The sequence below is a fragment of the Penicillium bovifimosum genome, assembly GCF_028826915.1.
Source record: "Penicillium bovifimosum strain IBT 22155 chromosome Unknown utg000008l_segment0_segment0, whole genome shotgun sequence".
Classification (NCBI taxonomy): domain Eukaryota; kingdom Fungi; phylum Ascomycota; class Eurotiomycetes; order Eurotiales; family Aspergillaceae; genus Penicillium; species Penicillium bovifimosum.
The window spans coordinates 96,321-112,366 of NW_026622717.1; the positions used below are offsets into that span (position 1 = coordinate 96,321).

The 16,046-nt window shown below is 51.4% G+C and overlaps 9 protein-coding genes across 9 annotated transcripts; 5 read left to right on the forward strand and 4 right to left on the reverse strand.

Moving 5' to 3' along the window:
- Positions 1-270: 270 nt before the first annotated feature.
- N7515_009694 (FAD-dependent oxidoreductase) lies at positions 271-1,535 on the forward strand (the record flags this gene model as incomplete). The annotated part of the gene is made up of 3 exons (XM_056670437.1): positions 271-302; positions 439-1,025; positions 1,105-1,535. 3 exons carry the CDS (start codon positions 271-273, stop codon positions 1,533-1,535), a joined length of 1,050 nt encoding a protein of 349 aa, XP_056516810.1.
- Positions 1,536-1,539: 4 nt separating this feature from the next.
- N7515_009695 (uncharacterized protein) lies at positions 1,540-2,934 on the reverse strand (the record flags this gene model as incomplete). The annotated part of the gene is made up of 3 exons (XM_056670438.1): positions 1,540-1,551; positions 1,622-2,501; positions 2,549-2,934. The coding sequence occupies 3 exons, from the start codon at positions 2,932-2,934 to the stop codon at positions 1,540-1,542; spliced, it is 1,278 nt and encodes a 425-aa protein (XP_056516811.1).
- Positions 2,935-4,363: 1,429 nt separating this feature from the next.
- N7515_009696 (uncharacterized protein) lies at positions 4,364-4,726 on the forward strand (the record flags this gene model as incomplete). Its single annotated transcript, XM_056670439.1, has 2 exons — positions 4,364-4,375; positions 4,427-4,726. The coding sequence occupies 2 exons, from the start codon at positions 4,364-4,366 to the stop codon at positions 4,724-4,726; spliced, it is 312 nt and encodes a 103-aa protein (XP_056516812.1).
- A 694-nt stretch (positions 4,727-5,420) lies between these two features.
- Positions 5,421-6,599, reverse strand: N7515_009697 (translation machinery-associated protein TMA46; the record flags this gene model as incomplete). The annotated part of the gene is made up of 3 exons (XM_056670440.1): positions 5,421-5,838; positions 5,896-6,446; positions 6,525-6,599. The coding sequence occupies 3 exons, from the start codon at positions 6,597-6,599 to the stop codon at positions 5,421-5,423; spliced, it is 1,044 nt and encodes a 347-aa protein (XP_056516813.1).
- Positions 6,600-7,688: 1,089 nt separating this feature from the next.
- Positions 7,689-8,617, reverse strand: wos2 (Hsp90 cochaperone SBA1; the record flags this gene model as incomplete). The annotated part of the gene is made up of 4 exons (XM_056670441.1): positions 7,689-7,754; positions 7,812-8,051; positions 8,106-8,431; positions 8,593-8,617. 4 exons carry the CDS (start codon positions 8,615-8,617, stop codon positions 7,689-7,691), a joined length of 657 nt encoding a protein of 218 aa, XP_056516814.1.
- A 542-nt stretch (positions 8,618-9,159) lies between these two features.
- On the forward strand, positions 9,160-9,922 carry N7515_009699 (ESCRT-III subunit protein VPS24; the record flags this gene model as incomplete). Its single annotated transcript, XM_056670442.1, has 2 exons — positions 9,160-9,207; positions 9,275-9,922. The coding sequence occupies 2 exons, from the start codon at positions 9,160-9,162 to the stop codon at positions 9,920-9,922; spliced, it is 696 nt and encodes a 231-aa protein (XP_056516815.1).
- Positions 9,923-10,465: 543 nt separating this feature from the next.
- N7515_009700 (putative RNA annealing protein Yra1) lies at positions 10,466-12,337 on the forward strand (the record flags this gene model as incomplete). Its single annotated transcript, XM_056670443.1, has 5 exons — positions 10,466-10,690; positions 10,754-10,783; positions 11,727-11,891; positions 11,948-12,018; positions 12,070-12,337. The coding sequence occupies 5 exons, from the start codon at positions 10,466-10,468 to the stop codon at positions 12,335-12,337; spliced, it is 759 nt and encodes a 252-aa protein (XP_056516816.1).
- Positions 12,338-12,801: 464 nt separating this feature from the next.
- N7515_009701 (EF-hand superfamily Ca2+-modulated protein) lies at positions 12,802-13,557 on the reverse strand (the record flags this gene model as incomplete). Its single annotated transcript, XM_056670444.1, has 3 exons — positions 12,802-13,168; positions 13,285-13,493; positions 13,555-13,557. The coding sequence occupies 3 exons, from the start codon at positions 13,555-13,557 to the stop codon at positions 12,802-12,804; spliced, it is 579 nt and encodes a 192-aa protein (XP_056516817.1).
- A 546-nt stretch (positions 13,558-14,103) lies between these two features.
- N7515_009702 (bifunctional C97 family peptidase/thioredoxin family protein) lies at positions 14,104-16,013 on the forward strand (the record flags this gene model as incomplete). The annotated part of the gene is made up of 4 exons (XM_056670445.1): positions 14,104-14,139; positions 14,197-14,211; positions 14,257-14,478; positions 14,529-16,013. 4 exons carry the CDS (start codon positions 14,104-14,106, stop codon positions 16,011-16,013), a joined length of 1,758 nt encoding a protein of 585 aa, XP_056516818.1.
- Positions 16,014-16,046: the final 33 nt, after the last annotated feature.

Here is a 16,046-nt window from a genome sequence, read left to right on the forward strand (position 1 = left end):
TGCCACGTCGAAATCGGAACTCTGTTTCCAACAGCAATCATCAATGCACTGCGTATAGAGAAGTTTATAAGTGTATATGAAGCCCAGCTAATCCTCCTCCTTCATCCCCCACTGGCCTTCCTTATCGTCATCTGATCGCGGGGGTCAGAGGTCTTATCACTCCAGATATCGATCGAGTCACCCAACCAATTCCGCAGCGTCAGTCAGGCGCGTCTAACGATTTAACAATTCGTATAAAGCCATTGTTATACCCCTGGTGATCTGTCCAACATGGCAAACCGAGAAACAATAGTGGTTATCGGGTCAGTCCAACGAAACCAAAATATCTGAAGTTCTACCCCAACCTTCCATGGACCCCAACCACAACATAGCCAAAGAACGGAAAAAAAAAGAACAAAGCACAGGCACATGAACAAACAATCAGCTGACCCAAACCAGCGCAGGAGTTATCGGCCTCTCAACCGCCCTCTACATCCAACAACACCTCACACCCACCCAATCCATCCTCCTCATCGCCCGCGACTTCCCCTCCGACACATCCGTCAACTACGCCTCACCCTGGGCCGGAGCCCATTACCGCCCAGTCCCGGGTTCCACACCACAAGCACTGCGCGAAGCGAAGCAAGCGCAGCGCACGTACGAATTTCTCAAGCGCACTGCGAGCGCGGAGCCGGGTGCCGGCGTGGAATTCGTCGGCGGCGTCGAGTACCTCGAGGCACCGCCGGCGGAGTATCTGGATACGCAGAGCGTGCGCAATGTCTATGCGCATCTGGATGGGTTCCGCAAGTTGGGAGGCGAGGAGCTCCCGGCTGGTGTGAGGTGGGGTGTTGAGTATGGGACGTATGTGGTTAATTCGCCTGTTTATTGTGCGCATTTGCTGCGGAAGTTTGTGCTTAGGGGTGGGGAGACGAAGAGGTATACGCTGGTGAATTTGGAGGAGGGGTTTAGTATGGCGAGAGGTGTGAGATGTGTGGTGAATTGTTCTGGGACTGGGTTTGGGGATCCGAAATCTTTTATTATTCGAGGTATGTGTCTTTTCTACGGATTTGTGAGGGTTGAGGTTGATGATACTGGAGTTTTGGCTTGATGTTGATGGTTGAACAGGACAAACTTGTCTCGTCCGTAATCATGTCTCGAAGACAATCACCCGGCAAAATACTGATGGCTCGTGGTCCTTCTGTATCCCGCGTCCCCTTGACGGTGGAACTATCATCGGAGGTACGAAGGAGCCGAATAACTGGGACCCAAATCCGTCTCTGGAGACCAGGAAGCGATTGCTTGATAACGCCAGCAAGTGGTTCCCTTTTGCTCCCGAGAGTAAGGGCCAGTTCGATGTCATTCACGATATTGTCGGTCGGCGGCCGGCAAGAGAGGGCGGTTTGCGCATTGAGGCTGATAAGATCGCTGATGACCGATATGTCGTTCATGGATATGGCGCGGGTGGTCGTGGCTTCGAGCTCTCTCGTGGTGTTGCGGAAGACATTGTGTCCCTGATGCTCGAGAAGGGGCTTTTGCAGGCAAGAGCTTCGCTGTAGATTACTAGATCATATGCTGGTGCGTGCCAACATATGCATCGTTGATAGAAAGCGGTGATGTACATTATGTTCTTGCGTGTATAGACCTTACCCTGCAGGCTGATAGGGTGCCGGTGGGATTCCAGGTGCGGATCCAGCCTATCGATCATTTCTTTGAGCTTAGCCCAGGCATGTTCGATAGGGTTCAGATCCGGCGAATAGGGAGGCCACTTCATCACATCATATTTGTGCTCATCCAACCACGACTTGATTAAACGAGCCGTATGAATCGGGGCGTTATCCTGCATGAAGATGCGGTTGGTATCATCGAGAATTTGAGGTAGATTTCCCTCTAAAACATCGAGATACGAGCGTGCAGAGTAGCCGTTTCGGGCGGATGCCTCATCTCGAACCATTTGGTATATTTTCGAGGAACCACCACCCCAGATCGCGCCCCAAATCATGATAGAGAGACCTTTCGACTTCCGGTACGTGACCACATGTTCCTTTTTGTATTTTACGTTGGTGTGGTTCAGGTGGAAGACCCAACGGTGGCGCTTCCCTTTTCCGATCTCGACGGAACATTCATCACTCCACACAACTCGCTTCCAGTCATCCCACGTCCAATTCTGGTGGGCCTCAGCCCATTCTAAACGTAGCGCGGCCACTTCCGGAGTCAGGAAGGGTATTTTTTTAGCTTTCCAATGGCCGTAGCCCGAGGATTTCACCAGACGAAGAAGGGTGTCGTCAGACGCCGTTAATCCGCTTTGTTCGCGAATTTCTCGATACACGATGAAGGGATCGCGCGTAATTAAACGCAGGATCAAGCGTTTGTCACCCTCAGAGAGAATAGGGGGTCTCCCAGGTCGAGGGCAGGTCTTCCCATCTACTCGGGCGTGTTCTTGTTCGAGGGTATATTGGATGGTTGAAGGGGATAAACCAAAGTGTCGCGCAATAGTAGCCGTGGGGATCCCAATTTCAGCTTGGCTGGAGATTTTACCACGTAAGTATGGAGTTAACTCAGTTCCCTTTACCCTGTTTGAATCAATAGGACGTAGGGGCGTTCTGGGAACCATGGTAGGTGTTTGAAGAAGGTGAGTTGGTTGGCACGCGTCCTAAAAACGCGGGTGTGGGGCCGCATCAACGGAAACTTTTGCGGTGGGACTGCCAGATTGCCGACGCGGCGGATTATCCGGAACGGGCCCATCTTGACGGGTGACAAGCAGGAGCTGCCTTCCAACGTATATCCAACGTGGCCGGGCTTACGCGTGAGGCGGATATAGGCGTAGTTCTTCAGTTCAACTGGTTTGTGTTTTCTGTCGAAGTAGAATGCCATGCGTCCCTGGGCATATTGGAGTGCATCAGCGGCTTCGGCCCGTATTCGTTGGCGTTCGTTGATAAACTCATCAGCTGTCTCCATGCGTGTTGTTGTTGCCGGCGTGAATTCGGATCTCGGCGGTACGCCGTAAAGTAACTCGAATGGGGTTGTCTTTGTGGACTCGCTGATGGATGTCATAAGGAGGTGTTCGACATCAGGGAGTAGGTGTTCCCATATTGTTTCATCCGGTAATTGGCACAGCATACAACGTAACATCGTCTCAATGACCGCGTTGGAACGTTCCGTCTGGCCATCCGCGGCAGGGTGATATGCTGCGGTTAACCCAAGGCGAACCTGTGCCCGGGCAAAAAGGTACGTCCAGAATTCGGACGTAAACTTGCTATCCCTGTCAGAGATGATCACTTGGGGCAGTCCCCAAGAAGGATATACTCGTCTGAAGTACTTCCGAGCCCAGTCGATGGCGGAGTAGTTCGTCTTGCCCGGGAGTAATCTCACTGCCTGTCTGAGATATTGTCCTCGGTGTTTCACCATACTCTGTAAAAGACGGCGTCCTTGTCGTATCTGGATTCGGAACGTCTCTAGAAGAGGTCACTGCAGCCAAGGGCGTTGTGACTGGATTCGGGACGTTCCTATAAGCCTCGAAAAACTGGGTGAACAGACGTCGAAATTGCCGTATGTCCTTGGCCAGTACTCGTCTGTCAAGTGCCCAATCAAGAGGTAGCGGTTGATGGCGAGGAAGTTCGCAGACCGGTTCCTGTGTACGAACCTGTTGTAATTCCTGCTCGATCTCCGCTGCAAAGAGGTCCTGATGGGGCTGCTCTGGCTGAGAATGGTAGATGCTCAGCTGATGTGCTAGTCTGATAGTCCGTAGGAAGGCACGACCTGACATGGGCTTCCCAAAGGCCGTGGGGTTGTTGTCCCTTAGGTTATCAGTTTCAAGAGAGACGGGGTCGATGCCTCTTTCAAGACGTTGACGTTCTGGCGTCGGTGCTAGTCTGATAGTCTGATAGTCCGTAGGAAGGCACTGGGCTTCCCAAATGCCGTGGGGTTGTCGTTCCGTAGGTTATCAGTCTGATAGTCTGTAGGAAGGCACTGGGCTTCCCAAATTCCGTGGGTTTGTCGTTCCTTAGGCTATCAGTTTAAGAGCGACGGGGTCGAAGCCTCTTTCAAGACGTTGATCCGTCGTTCTGTCGGTCTCTTTCAAGATCGACGGTTTCGATGCCTCTTTCAAGACGTCGAACAGCAGGGCCTCCTGGTCGACCAGAGAATGCTACCAACTGTCATATATGGGGAAGAAGAAATGAATGTCTGCTCTCTAAGGCTAGCTACCGGAGGGAAAACAAGTAGGTGGGGCAGGAGGCCTCCTCACGTGACACTATGGTAAGGACGAACGTCACGTGACGGGCGAGGAGGCTGTTACATACTGTAATTGCTTCGCTAACCCGACGCTCAGCAATCATAACTCGTTTCGGATACCCCGTAACTTCAATATATTAACGAATTCAACGTCATGGCCATCGTGGTAAGCCTGTCGCTGTCAAAACATTGTATTCAACGCTAATGCAGATCATAGGATGACCCGCCGTCCGGGTGGGGCTCAAAGCCCGAGGACCTCGAGTACGTAGATGACTGGGAAGCGGAGGATAGTTTCGGACAAGAGCTGTGTAAACAGATGAATCTTGGGAGAGGCCATCCGATTATGTGCCATTGCACAAAGAATGCCTACCTTTTCGAAGCCGGCGGAAAGTTTTACTTCTGGTATTGGGTTGGTCTCGATGTCCTCGAAATCACCTCTCCGACAACCCTGGATGAGATCATCAAGACTATGAAGGAAAATGGAGATGCGGCCGTGAAGACCAAGAGGATTTTATGATAAAAAGAACTGGGGGTCCTCCAGAGACAGAAGGACCCGCTGCTGTGCGCTCCTTCCTCCTGAAAGGCACAATGCCAATGCAGAAACTTCAAGAACACTCGCTTTTCGTAGCCGTCGTAGTTTTGACTTCCCCGTTCACATCATCATGCTGCATGGTCAGTTAGGCCCCGCAGCTCCGGCTCCCTTTTCGGAGCAGATTCTACTAGCCTTCGGTGTGATGTACATTATGTTCTTGCGTGTATAGACCTTACCCTGCAGGCTGATAGGGTGCCGGTGGGACAGTAGAACAGAATAGAATGCCTCGGGTTCATTGAAATGAATGAACTTTTGCTACCAACAAAATGAACAATGTGCTATCAAAAGGTATCGGCCGTTGATTCTTCTATCACATAGGACACATGACTTCATTTGAGCTATGTGCCCCCGTGGCTAGTCAGCCTTAATCTCCCCTTCTACGTATGACATTTGTAGTACACACGTATAGAGACGGGGAGATTAAAGACAACCAGCCGAGCCCTCAGTGATGAACGAGGTTGCATACAAAGCAAGCAGCTTGGGCAGGCGATTGTAGCGATCACTCGACATCGCAATCCGACCCCATAACCACACAGAACCATCGCTAGGATTCCATGCTTCCCGGGGAGAAGGATTCGCAAGGGCCCACGAATCTAATATCGTGAAAGAGGGTATGGACTCAACCCGCAGCTTGGGGTGTGATAGTGGGCAGCATCCCCGCATTGGCCTTTGCGAGCCGTTCCTCCTCCTTCTGTTCGCGAAGCCTCTCGGTCTCTCTCCGCATGACTGTCAAGTTCCAGGTTCCACTCTCGTCCTCGCCCTCCTCAGGCTCACTGTCCTCCTCGGCCCAGTTGCCGCTCTCGAAGAGGTTACGGCCAGTGGCCTCCTTCGCCTGCTGTGCTTGTTGCTCGGCCGCCTTCTTGTCCAGACGTTCCTTCTTCCACTTGGCGAAGGTCTCCTCATTAACCGGTGTCAATGTTCCGGTCAACTTGTGCCGCTCCGAGTCGAGCCAGTCCTCCAAGGTCAGCGTGCTCAAGGGTGACTTGTCCTTCAGGGCTTTCTCGGCTGCTCGCTGTTCCTTGGTCTTCAGGATGAATCTGTCCACAGTATTAGTATTGCAAATAGGGCACATATGAAGGGTCAGATAGACATACCCTGGCGGCAAGCTGTGCTTGTACATGCACTTGTCTCCTCCGTTTGGACAGGTCCAGAACCATCCGTATTTCTGGTTTTCGACTGCTTCGATGAAGTATTTGCACACCTTGTCGGTCGTTGTGCGCGGGTTTCCGTGTTTGCTCAAAACGACACTGCGCAGCTTCTCCTCATCCCAATCGTCCATGGTATCCTTCTGCTTCTTGGCCTCCTCCTCGGCACCTTCATCACGGGAGTCGGTGTACAGATCCTTCTTGGCGGCCTTGCGCTCGATATTGGGGTCGTGCGAGAACTTGCACTTGCGGCCCTTTTCGCAGTGTCCTTGCTTGAAGAAAATACAGAGGACAGTCTTGGGGTCGACACCAAAGGCGACCTTTTGGACTTGGACGGGCTTGAACAGCTCAAGGTTTTCTTTCTTGGCCTGCTCAGCGGCCCTCTTCTCGGCCTCACGTTTCTCCTTCTCGGCGGCCTTCCTCTTCTCGTCTAGGTTCTTGTTGCTTGCGGCTTGTGCTTGCAACTGTTGAATCTGTTTCTTGGCGGCACCACCTTTTTTCTGTATTGTACGTTAGGGCATGCGATACAAATTGGGAGACAGTTGACGCCATCCGGGGGCTCAAAGAGCATAACGCACATTTTTCATACCAAAGGACTTATCCTCAACGGTAGCCTTCTTCTTCTTTGGGGCATCGGGTTTCTTGGGAGGCATGGTGACGGTTGGGCGGACGTGACGTCGCGGGTTCGGGGAAGAGTAAAAATGTGAAAATGCGCCTGTCTAGGATACGCCTCAGTCGCTGGGAACTAGAGATAGAAAAGATGGTTGTTACAACCTGGAAGAACGACAGTGTTGGATGTGAGAAAGAAGATGTCGAGGTGTGGGCAAAAATGCCAGGAATAGTTGTAGAGAGTGAAAGGATCTTGAAAACGAGGGGTGAGTGTGACGGCAATTTTTGGTTAACCAATGACGGTGCGGGTCGTCCTTTTACTCCAGTGCGTTGCTGCGGGATTGGGGGCAAATCATAGGACTCATGGGATAAATGTTATAGTCTTTACACTCTTTACTCAAGTCTTACTAGAGAATTATCTACCTACTATGACTTCGGAGTTCTCGTTGGTGGACGAAGGTTCAAATGGATGGACACTGCCTTCCCTGTGGCATTGCATCATAAGTTATGTCCACTCATATTTGCCCTGAACACCAACAATTGGACAGCCCTGTTCTGTAAGATTAAGTACGGAAGGATTTAGGATGGATACGTATCATTCAATTGTACCAGGCAACAGTAGATATTCCATAGATGTATCAGAATGGATCATCTCCAGTATACACAGTGACAGTAACAAACCTCGGTGACAGACAGAGGCTATTCAACACCCAGATACAGAGTCATAGAAACAACTGATCCCTTTAAGATCAATTTCCGCACACTGACTATGTCTCCCATCATCAACCAGCCAAGCGTTGAAGCCATTGAGTGAGGTCTCTTGCATTACTTCAAGGTTGATCTATCCGCAATGCGGCAACAAAGTCGAGGGTTACATCTGCCTACAAGTGAAATAGACTCGTCACGCTCATCAATCATCGGGATGTCTTCAAAGCGATAATAATAGATAGATCCGCTAATTATGAAGGTGGCCTTGGACCACAACCGCGTGGTCAGAATGGCCCGCTGTTAACGTGACAGCAAACACCCAAGCATATCCATCTTCCCATCCAGCATCCCGTGGGTGTCCCAATAGCACCCTCAATTTTTCGTTTCTGGTCGTCAAGAATTCGCAGAAATCAAGTGACTTGCGATTAGTTCACCTCCTGGATCTTGGCGGACTTTTGAGAATCAGCCTCTTCGAGCTCGGGGAGATCATCCTGCAATTTTGTGTTAGTAGAGTATTACACAGGCCATGTCCAGACGAGCAGACTTACATCGTCCTCCTCGGCATTCTCGGCACCCTCGGCACCAGCGCCACCGGCCATACCGGCCAGAGCACTGAGGTCCATGCCACCGGGCATACCGCCCATACCGGGCATACCACCAAGCTTGGAGAAGTCGATGTTACCCAAACCACCGGCACCGGCGCTGGGGTCCTCACCACCGAAGCCACCGCCGAAGTTGTTGGCGTAGTCATCTTCACCAGCCTCATCCTGCTCATCCTCATCGACCCACTGCATTCAATTAGTCGACATCCGTCGTAAATAAAATCCAATGCGATAGCATACCTTGTCGAAGTCGGTCTTCAAGAAGTGCATCTTCTGCTTGCTCTCGAGAAGACGGGGCCAGAACTCCTCTTTGAGTTCCTTCTTCCGGAGCACGAGCTCGACCTCACGGTCGCTGTGGTTGACTTTGCTGTTCTCGGGATCGATCTCGGCAAAGAGGTCCAGGGAGACGCTGTATGTTACACCCTTCTTGGAGGGGCCCTTGAAAGTAACATTCTTCTCGGTGATGCTGAGGGTAGCGTCGGATTTGGGAACATCGGCAGCCTTGATGTTGACGTAAAGGTAGTTTCGCTCAGGCTCTGAGTCGGACGAACGCTGAGCCCACGTAACTGATGAAACATGTCAGCGCATTTATTCCGACAGCGACGAAGCCATGCAATTGGCAGTCAGTCTTTCAAACCCATGATGGGATAACGTCATAGTAAATTCGGTGCAGAATGTACAGTCCCGCGTTCAAGAGCGGGGAACAAGTAGAGCAGTCACAACGTACCTTCGGGAGTCAAAGTCTGAGACATGTTGAATTAGAAGTGGTAATGTCACTGAGAAAGATTGAGGAAAGGAAGAGGGATAGAAGAAAATGGTCTAGAAGTGATGAAAAGAAGTGTAGGAGAAGCTCAACCGCATTCACTTGCTAAGCTACAACGTTGTAGAAACTGGTGGAACAATCAGGACTGACGCCCCAGGCACCAATAATGTGGGACAACGTGATTACGTCAGGGCTGACTCATGCTGCCGCGGCCGGTCAGTGGCCCTCCAACAACCCAAGACAAGGTTAGAGTGACGGTCGTGTCAGTAAACACTGATCTAAACGGAGAGATCGAAGACGATAATCCTGGTTTTCACTAAGTGTCTATTCGACCATACCCTCGATGCTTTGAAACCGCACCAATATAGCGAACGTATCTGCTTTGCCCCGCCTATCTCCAAGACGATGCCCCGGGCATGAGCCTTATCGCCGATCAATCCTCACCTTGAGACCATAATCATCCGTTGGACACTTTCCACTCATTCGATTCGAGTGCTTGACGTTCCGTCAACCCCTATACTGCCTCAAACGATGGAGAGTCTCAAGGCGGTCTTCTTTGGGCCCGACCCACAAGCCCAGGTGGGTATCTAAGCGGCTCGTTAATGCCTCCAAATTAAGAACATGGCGCTGATGATTATACTGTCAGATGAGGAAATGCAATGCTCTCATTCGCACCAACACACGGCAACTCGACCGCGACCTAGCCCGGCTGAAAGCCAGTGACAGCCAGACCCGCCAGCATATCCTGAATGCCTCAAAACGCGCCCAGCGAAACCCTTCCCAGGCCAAACAGGCTACGAATGACACTAAACTATTCGCAAGGGAGCTGGTCCGGATTCGCAAGCAGACTGCACGGCTGCATACCAGTCGGGCTCAATTACAGAGTGTGGGGATGCAGGTCAATGAGGCCTTCTCGGCGCGCAAGATCCAGGGCAGCCTTCAGAAGTCTACAGGGATTATGAAGGATGTAAACACACTCGTGCGACTACCTCAACTATCATCGACTATGCACCAACTTTCTACGGAATTAGTCAGGGCCGGCATCATCGAAGAGATGGTAGATGATGCGATCACGGACCCTTCAATGTTTGAAGAGGAGGAAGAAGAAGCGGACTCGGAGATTGAAAAGATATTGCAGGAAGTGCTTCAAGGCAAGCTCGCCCAGGCCCAGCCTGTCACTGCGCCACCTGTGGCCAAGATTTCAGAGCCGGAGACTCAAGCTGAAGAGGAGTTCGAAGATCAAGAAGCTACTCTGGCACAGATGCGCGGCCGGTTGGAAGCTCTCAAGAGCTAGGCTGCAGTAAATCCAGAACCGATTCTCATTCATCAGTCAAAGCCATCTGCGATACCTCTTATTGTTTGGAGTTGGGCGCGCGTTTCTTTCATCGTCTATCTATAGTCTATCATTCTCTCAAAGCGCGCTAGGCAGCAGCTGCACATAATGAAACTCTGTTATTCTTTTAGGACAATGAGATCTGACTTTTCAGTTTTCCTTTGTTCTCTGTTTGATCTCCAGGCACCAAGTGGCGTCAATAATGAATTGAGAATAACATCGTCCAATCGACTGATCGCGTGTTTGCAGCTGGCTCCCCAAAACGGTTAGCGCCAAACCGGTGGACTTCCAAGTTGCCCCCTCTCTTCCATCACTCATTATCCCGACACCATTCATCCTTCCCACTGCCCGCTACAGATATCTTCATCACTTCGAGCTCAACTCCTGCTCTTAAAACTTCTTCTTGTCAAGTCATCGAACGCTACATAGTCTTTACGAAGACTCATCAACCTCTTTCTCTTTTCTCTCCCTGCAAACCGCCAGCTTTGCTCCACTTCAACAATCATGTCTGCCAACCTCGATAAGTCTCTTGACGATCTTGTCGGTAGCCGTCGTCAGTCTGGTCGCCAGACTGGTCGTCGCCGCGGTAGCCGCCGCGCGGCTGCGAAGCCTGCTGCCGTGGGAGGCGTCAAGAAGCACACCAAGGCTGCGCCCAAGGCTGCTCAGAAGGCCGCTCACCCAGCCCCCGTCGCTCAGACTGGTTCCAGCAAGATTCTTGTCAGCGGACTGGTAAGTCTCTGATCTTTACACGTGTATTAAGACGCGTTTTTCGTTCATGCGCTAACCTTACAGCCTTCCGACGTGTCCGAGGCCAATATTAAGGTATGTTGATCTAGAGGCTGTCATTTGGCTCTCATCGCCACCTTTGTCGGGAATTTTGCGGCGCAAACGATCTCGACCCGCCTACGACCTCTCTACCACCCGCATCGATGGATATTCCTTGATGCATGGCACACCCTTACACATTGCTCCTTCTACAAGTCTCTGCACTCATATGTTGCTGGCGCTGTGCGAGACATGAAGTTGAGCTCTGTGTAGTACCGTGAATAGGGGTGCATCGCTCGTGTTGATTTCAGGGAAATCCACGTGCCTTGTTCTCTGAGTACTGTGCCGAGGATGACTGATGAAAATTCGTCATCCTGACCTCTTTCAATCCGCGCATCCATTCATGTTTCCTATACTTAAAGATCTGTACGGGCATCAGCGAGCACATCAGTTCGCAGTGGGGAATGGGTTCAGAGGGCAGGCTGATACCCACCTGTTGGCCCCATTTTGTGTTTGATCTCTCCGTGGGAGGAGTCTTGTTGCTATAGGGTGATTACCTATGCCAATGACTTGGAGAGCTCCAAACTATGTTTGCTGTTACCTGACTTTGTTGGGTTGACGAATTCATGGGCATCTGGCAGACCTTGCGTTCATGGCAGTGGCTTGAGAGGAAGACGCTTTTGTTGAAGGATCTGTTGTGAGAACTTGAAGGATTCATGGATGAAGTGGGACTACCTACTATGATGTTGGTTTTTGTGATGTTGTGCCGCACACGAGTGCGGCAACAAACGCATCCTCTTGAGCGACAGTTGTTATGGAAGTTGTATCTTCCTCGTCCGGATGTTGGAACGAAGTGGACTATCGATTGATGATGTGTGCTCGCTGATGCTCTTTCACCTTTGGCCGTCTTCGTTTGCGCCGCCACATTTCTTGCGGCACTCGAGAAAGCTCGCTATCTACAATTTCTGACGAAAATACTGATCGTGTCTTCGCACTTTAGGAATACTTCATCAAGTCTGCTGGCCCCGTCAGGAAGGTTATGCTCACTTACAACCAGAACGGCACCAGCCGTGGCATCGCCTCCATCATCTTCAACAAGCCAGACACCGCCGCCAAGGCTACCAAGGAGCTCAACGGACTCCTCGTCGACGGTCGCCCCATGAAGGTAAATTCACTGCTCTGGCTCACCGTATCTGCAACAATGGCTGACATTCCGAACAGATCGAGGTCGTCTATGATGCTTCTCACGTTCCCGCCGCCCCCGTCTCCCGACCTCTGACCGAGCGCGTCGCGTAAGTTGATGTCAGTCTTTCCTGCGGATCCACATACTCATTCTTCAACAGTCAAAAGGCTCGCCCTAAGTCCGCTGCCACTGCTAAGCCCAAGGAGAAGAAGGGCGCTGCTACTGAGAAGGGAGGCCGCCGTGGCAAGGGCCCTGCTCGCCCTCAAGGCCGCAACACTGGCCGTGGAAAGCCCAAGACCGTTGAGGAGCTTGATGCTGAGATGGCCGACTACTTTACCGCCGAAGCTGCCCCTGCTGCTCCTGCCAATGGCACTGCCCCCCAGGCTAGCGCCACCCAGGATGTTGGTATGGCCGATGAGATCCTTTAAACGGTTTAACAGTTGCTGCCATTGCTCCCCACCGGTGGTTCTGCATTCAACTTTCATGTTCTCGGGAGTTTCGGTTGATGCGCGGGTCATATCTCCTATTCTGCTCCAAGCTTTTTCACTCAGAGGCTATGTTTTTTTTGCTTTTTCTTTTACCCACTTCGCTGTTTACGGGTTTAATTCTTCGATGACTTCGGCAGACCCCGGTGGAGGAACGCATGTACCTACACACACAATGGAACGTTACAAATTGTAATCGGTTCTGCGCAGTTTATCTTGATGCTCTAGGGTGTAAAAAGAAACATCTCCCAGTATTGGCTCCGTTGCGACAGACGTCTGACCAGAAAGCTGAATCCCCGACTCCCTGCTAAACGAAGGACAAAGAACAAAGACGCCATTCCCCCAACCCAATCCCTTCTATCCAACACAATGAACCCACAAAACATGTACAAATTGGACCATAGCCACTAAAACACCCCAGCCCTCGTCATAACATCATGAAACTGTTCCAAAGTAACCCCAGCACTTAACCCAGCACCCCCATTCCCCTCCAGAATCATATCCTTAAGCAGCTCATCCCCAACACTATCCTCCTTCAACTCCCGCGCAATACGCCTCAAATGCGACAGCGTAATCGGGCCGTCCGTGCCGCGCGTGAAGAGCTGGTAGGCATCGTCCACCTCGGCTGCCATGGCGTCGTCGTCGCGCGTCCGTAGTTTCGCTGCTGCTATGGAGACGAAGGGAGAGTAGGGGACGTAGCCGGTTAGGGTTGGGTCGAGGGCGGAGAGGATTTCGGAGAGTTCGTGGGAGTCTGTGGGTGGGAGGCCGAGGGCGCTGGAAGAATAAATGTTAGTGTTTCTTTCTTTGTTCTTTTTCTTGGAGGTATTCTTGGAGGTGCGGTTTGTAGAAAGGTGTAGGAGGAAGAGGGGGAGGAAGATGGGGGAACTCACACCAGTGCCTTGCGCACATCTCCTCGGGGAATGACGCCCTCTTTCTCGTCTGGGAAGTCGGCGTTCTTGTCCGAAAAGAGGTGGAAGACTTCTTTTATTTCGTTCTCTTCTTCCGCGGTGATGTTGTTCTCCTTGGCGAGTTTGGAGGCGCGGCCGCGTTTTGGCGCTGCCGGTGCGGAGGAGCTTGCGGCTCCGCGCTTCTTGGGAGGCTTGCGCCGGGGTCAGATGTAGTCGGTACGGTGAGGATACTAGTAGATAGGTGAAGCTTACCATGTGTATGTGTTAGGGACAGGACTTATGGGTTAGTCGGGTATTGGCATGTCCTGGGGGCGACAATGTGGTTTTGGGGCGCTGGTTGTGAAGTGTACGAAGTGGGGAGAGCGGCTCTGGTGGAAAATGAGTCTAAATGACGATCTATGTGTGGAGGTAGTATGGAGGTAGCAAACTAGAGTCTAGAGTAGTTTACGCTTGCAAACAGATTTACAGAGGTTTGATGGAGTAATAGGATGTTCCTATAATATCTGGCTTTACCTTCCATTTGAGCAGCTGTTGAACTTTTGGTAGTCTGGTGTATTTCGTAGTTGTCGACTGTCAGGCGTCACATACTATCGGTTTTTTTCTTTGTACTCTTTGTAGTGAAAGTCGAATAATTAGTAGAAATTCATTTCAAGTCAAACAGTCGAAGTCGATCGAAAGTGATGGCAACCTGCAGCCCTGTCCATCCGGAGCTGACGTTATCTGATTGCAGCCTTCAGCGTTGGCCCTTAAAGCTCTTGATCTTCGCCTTGAGTGACTTGACTTATCTACTGACATTTCAAAATGGATGTCTCTCTTTATGTCTACGATCTATCCAAGGTGTGTACTGTGTAGCCAGTTCCACAACAAATATTCCTTAACTAATCGTGACTATAGGGTCTGGCCCGAATGGTATGTGCCTTTAGTGATGTGAAAGAAAGTGACTGATTGGAATAGTACTCCCTTGCCCTGACAGGGACTCAGATGGATGCTATTTACCATACATCTATAGTCCTCAACGGCGTCGAGTATTATTTTGGCCAGGGTATTCAGACCGCTGTTCCAGGTAGTACGCACCATGGACAGCCCCTGGAGATCGTGAAGCTGGGTACCACTGAGCTTCCCCATGAAGTTATTGAGGAATATCTGGGATCATTGGCGACGATCTATACACCGGAGGTTTGTCTATACATATCTTGAGCAAAGCAGCCAGATCTAACCAACCCTAGTCGTACGACCTCTTTTTGCACAACTGCAATAACTTCACCCAAGACCTGTCAATGTTCCTGGTCGGTAAAAGCATCCCAGAACACATCATCAATCTTCCGCGCACTTTTCTGGAAACTCCATTTGGACAGATGATGAAACCCCAAATCGAGATGGCTCTCAAAGGCGTCACTCAGGGCACTGGGGTTGCTCCTGGTCCAAGTGCCACAGCCAGGCCTGCTCCTCCCGCACCGCAACCCGTGGCACACCCAGGAGCAGGCACAGTCCGCATAGTGCGAGACAGAAGCCAACTAGAGAGCGAGCTGTCCGCCGCATCTCATTCCTTCGCGGTTGTTTTCTTCACGTCGGCAACATGTCCGCCCTGCAAGGCTGTCTACCCGATTTACGACCAGCTGGCAGCGGAAGTGGACGAGCGAGGTACCCTCATCAAAATCGACGTCGGCGTGGCTCGCGATGTTGGCATGAAATACGCTGTGTCTTCAACGCCGACCTTCATGACCTTCCTGAAAGGGAAACAACTGGAGCGGTGGAGCGGTGCAACCCCAGCCAAACTATCGGACAATGTCCGTATGCTGTTGGAAATGGCATACCCGGCTCATCCCCATCGCCAGCTCGAACTGCCCAGTCTCCAGCGAGAGATTACCAATCTCGTCATGTACAAGAAGGTTCCGCCGCTTGATAAGCTCCTTCAGAAACTTCCTGTCTCATTTAAAGAAGCTCGGGGTGTCACGGAAGTAATCAAATTTATCCAACAGCGTTACTCGACAACCGTGCCCGCCGATATCAAAGTTCCCGATTTGCATACTTTCGCCACAACATTGAAAACGACGTATCCCACACTCCCCGTCGACAGCCATTTCGCCGTGGTCGATCTGGTCCGCCTTCTTCTGCTCGATCCACGCATAAGCGGCTACTTCGCCGAAGAAGCCCAACATACAACCCTCCTCACTCTCCTTGCCCCGACCGATCTACCCTCCTGCCCATACAATCTCCGCATCGTGGCTCTTCAATTAGCCTGCAATCTCTTCAGCACACCCCTCTATCCAGAGCAACTCACCTCTTCCTCCTCCCCACTCCGCAAAACCTGCCTCGGTCTGGCAACCAATTCTCTGTTAGACTCACACGCTAGTCTTCGCGTTGTCGCCGCCTCTTTTGCGTACAATCTCGCTGCATACAATCACAACGCCCGTTTCAATGGGCGACCTGATCCACTGTCCGAGGAAGATCAGGTCGAGCTGACGGCATCTTTGCTCGAGGCTGTTGCTCGCGAGGACCAGAGCGTGGAAGCTCTGCATGGACTGTTGTATGCTCTTGGTCTGATTGTCTACGAGGCCCCGATGGATGGTGCTTTGATTGATCTGTGCCGTGCCATGGGTGTGACGGAGGATATTTCTGCTAAGATGAAGATTGAGGCTGTTCAGAAAGAACCGCTGCTTAAGGAGATTGGGGGAGAACTATTTGGCAAGGGCTTAGTTACTGAGGGATAGTTCCTTACTCCTCAGAAATCTGGGTCGGTTTCG